This window comes from Meriones unguiculatus, chromosome 12 (genome assembly GCF_030254825.1).
Source record: "Meriones unguiculatus strain TT.TT164.6M chromosome 12, Bangor_MerUng_6.1, whole genome shotgun sequence".
In the NCBI taxonomy this organism is placed as follows: Eukaryota; Metazoa; Chordata; class Mammalia; order Rodentia; family Muridae; genus Meriones; species Meriones unguiculatus.
In genome coordinates, this window is record NC_083360.1 from 70,967,887 (window position 1) to 70,970,401 (window position 2,515).

Consider the following 2,515-nt stretch of genomic DNA (forward strand, 5'->3'; position numbering starts at 1 on the left):
CATGTGTATTTGTGAGTATATGCCACTTGCATGTAAGTGTCCAGGCAGGCCAGGGAATGTGACAGATTCCCTGGAACTTAAATTAGATGAAATTGTGTGCTGCCTGACATGGGTGCTGGGAATTAAACTTGTGCCCTTTGAAAAAGAAGCAAGCTCTCCTAGCTACTGAGCCATCTTTACATTAGTTTCACTTCTCAATATTATTTTGCTGACATGAACTCAGTGGTTGACTCTTTGATCACCTTCTCCTGAAGGGGGGTGTTGGTAGAGGCCTTACCATGACAGAGAGGAAGACAATGCAGCCATTCCTGATGCGACCTGATAGGCTAGGGTCAGATAAAAGGGGAGGAGGACCTCCCCTATCAATGTACTTGGAGAGAGGCATGGGAGGAGATAAGGAAGGGAGAATGGGATTGTAAGGGACCGAGGGAGGTGGGTATAGCTGCGATACAAAGTGAATAAACTGTAATCAATAATAAATAAATAAATTTAAAAAAGAATCTAATATCTGAACTTTGGGTGACATATTTAAAATCTTCTTAATGTAGTGTCATTCCTATGAACATTGTTCTTTAATCCTAAAACCCATTAATATTGTTTTCTTAGTCTAATTAAAATTGTGGATTCACTAATACAAGTAATCATGAGATTTCACTGTATATAATTTTCACTTATTCAACAAATACATGTGGGGGCAGTCACCGACAGTCGCCTCCGGAGTTTCCGCCAACAACCGCTGAGTGGAACCTGCCGGAGCAGAGCCATCTCGACCGTATCCTGGAGCCCGGAGAGAGCAGAGCCAGCCTCAGCCAGCCCAGCCCGGCGATGGAGCGCCCACAGTCTGACAGCATGCCCCAGGACTTGTCTGAGGCCTTGAAGGAGGCCACGAGGGAGGTGCACATCCAGGCGGAGAATGCTGAGTTCATGAGGAACTTTCAGAAGGGTCAAGTGACCAGGGAAGGCTTTAAGCTGGTTGATGGCCTCCTTGTACCATATCTATGCGGGCCTGGAAGAGGAGATAGAGCGCAACAAGCATAACCCAGTCTATGCACCACTCTACTTCCCTGAGGAGCTGCACCGAACGGCTGCCCTGGAGCAGGACATGGCCTTCTGGTATGGCCCCCACTGGCAGGAGGTCAGCCCTTTCACACCGGCCACACAGCACTATGTAAGGTGCCTCCATGAGGTGGGGCACTCTCATCCTGAGCTGCTGGTGGCCCACACGTACACCCGATATCTGGGTGACCTCTCAGGGAGTCAGGTCCTGAAGAAGATTGCACAGAAGGCCTTGGACTTGCCCAGCTCTGGTGAGGGCCTGGCCTTCTTCACCTTCCCTAACATCGACAGCCCCACCAAGTTCAAACAGCTCTACCGTGCACGTATGAACACTCTGGAGATGACACCTGAGGTCAAGCACAGGGTGACAGAAGAGGCTAAGACTGCGTTCCTACTCAACATTGAGCTGTTTGAGGAGCTGCAGGGTCTGCTGACACAGGACAAGGATCAGAGGCCCTCACAGAATGAACAGCTTCGCCAGCGGCCTGGTAGCCTGGTACAAGACACTACCGCAGCAGAGACACCCAGAGGGAAACTCCAGATCAGCACCAGCTCGTCCCAGTCACCGCTCCTCCGATGGGTCCTCACTCTCAGTTTCCTGATGGCAACAGTGGCAGTGGGAATTTATGCCATGTAAATGCAAATGTGCTGGCCCCCATGAGCTGTGAACTCTCTCCAATGTGGCCTTCTCTCTGTGGAGAAGAATCTTGCCAGGCTCTCTTCTCTTGGGCCTCTAAGAAGCTTTTGGGGCTCCTAGCCCCATCCCTGTGTCCTCTCTCAGGAATGCAGGAAGGTGCCTTCTACATTTTTCCCTCACCAAAAGCACATCCAGCCAGTGGCCTCAACTTTGAAACCAGCCGCCCCAGTTCCTGCAGCAGAGCCCAAAAGCTTTGGCCTGTCATGGCAGCTGTTCTGAACCCAGTGCCCTCAGTTGTCAGCATCCATGTTGACTGACCATGACCGCTTTCCCCCATGTCATGGCCACTTTGATATCAGTGTGCAGATTTTCCGTCTGTCTTGTGTTTCTGTCTTGGTTTTTCCCCAGTTCTACCTGAATGGTGGTATTTTGTTGTATTGTTTGTTTGTTTTTTTTTTTTTTCTAACAAAGTTTAACGAAGTTGGGCTGTCTTATGATGGGTGGGTGGGGAAGCATTATTTTATTAGTTTTAATCTTGGTCTCCAACTTCTGTGTGAAATAATAAATGGCATTATCTGACAGTCAAAAAAAAAAAAAAAAAACCAAACAAATACATGTGGAATGATAGCTCAGTGTTATTCATTGTCCTAAACTGTGATAAAGAAAACACATCTTCCTTATCCCAATGTAGCCTACAGTTATGTGTAAGAAGAGCTAAACTGCCATAAAACACTAAGTCTGAAAGCTGCTGAAAGACAAGTGTGCAGTTGCTATAAGAGAACTTAATCAAGGTACCATATGATCTTTCTGGTGTTACTTAAT

The 2,515-nt window shown here is 47.7% G+C and overlaps 1 protein-coding gene across 1 annotated transcript; it reads left to right on the top strand.

Annotated features, from left to right (window-relative positions):
- Positions 1–708: 708 nt before the first annotated feature.
- Positions 709–2,096, top strand: LOC110544368 (heme oxygenase 1-like). The gene is given in 2 exon segments (XM_060365867.1): positions 709–975; positions 977–2,096. Coding segments are annotated over 2 exon segments (867 nt in total). The 5' UTR covers positions 709–825; the 3' UTR covers positions 1,694–2,096.
- The last annotated feature ends 419 nt before the right edge of the window (positions 2,097–2,515 follow it).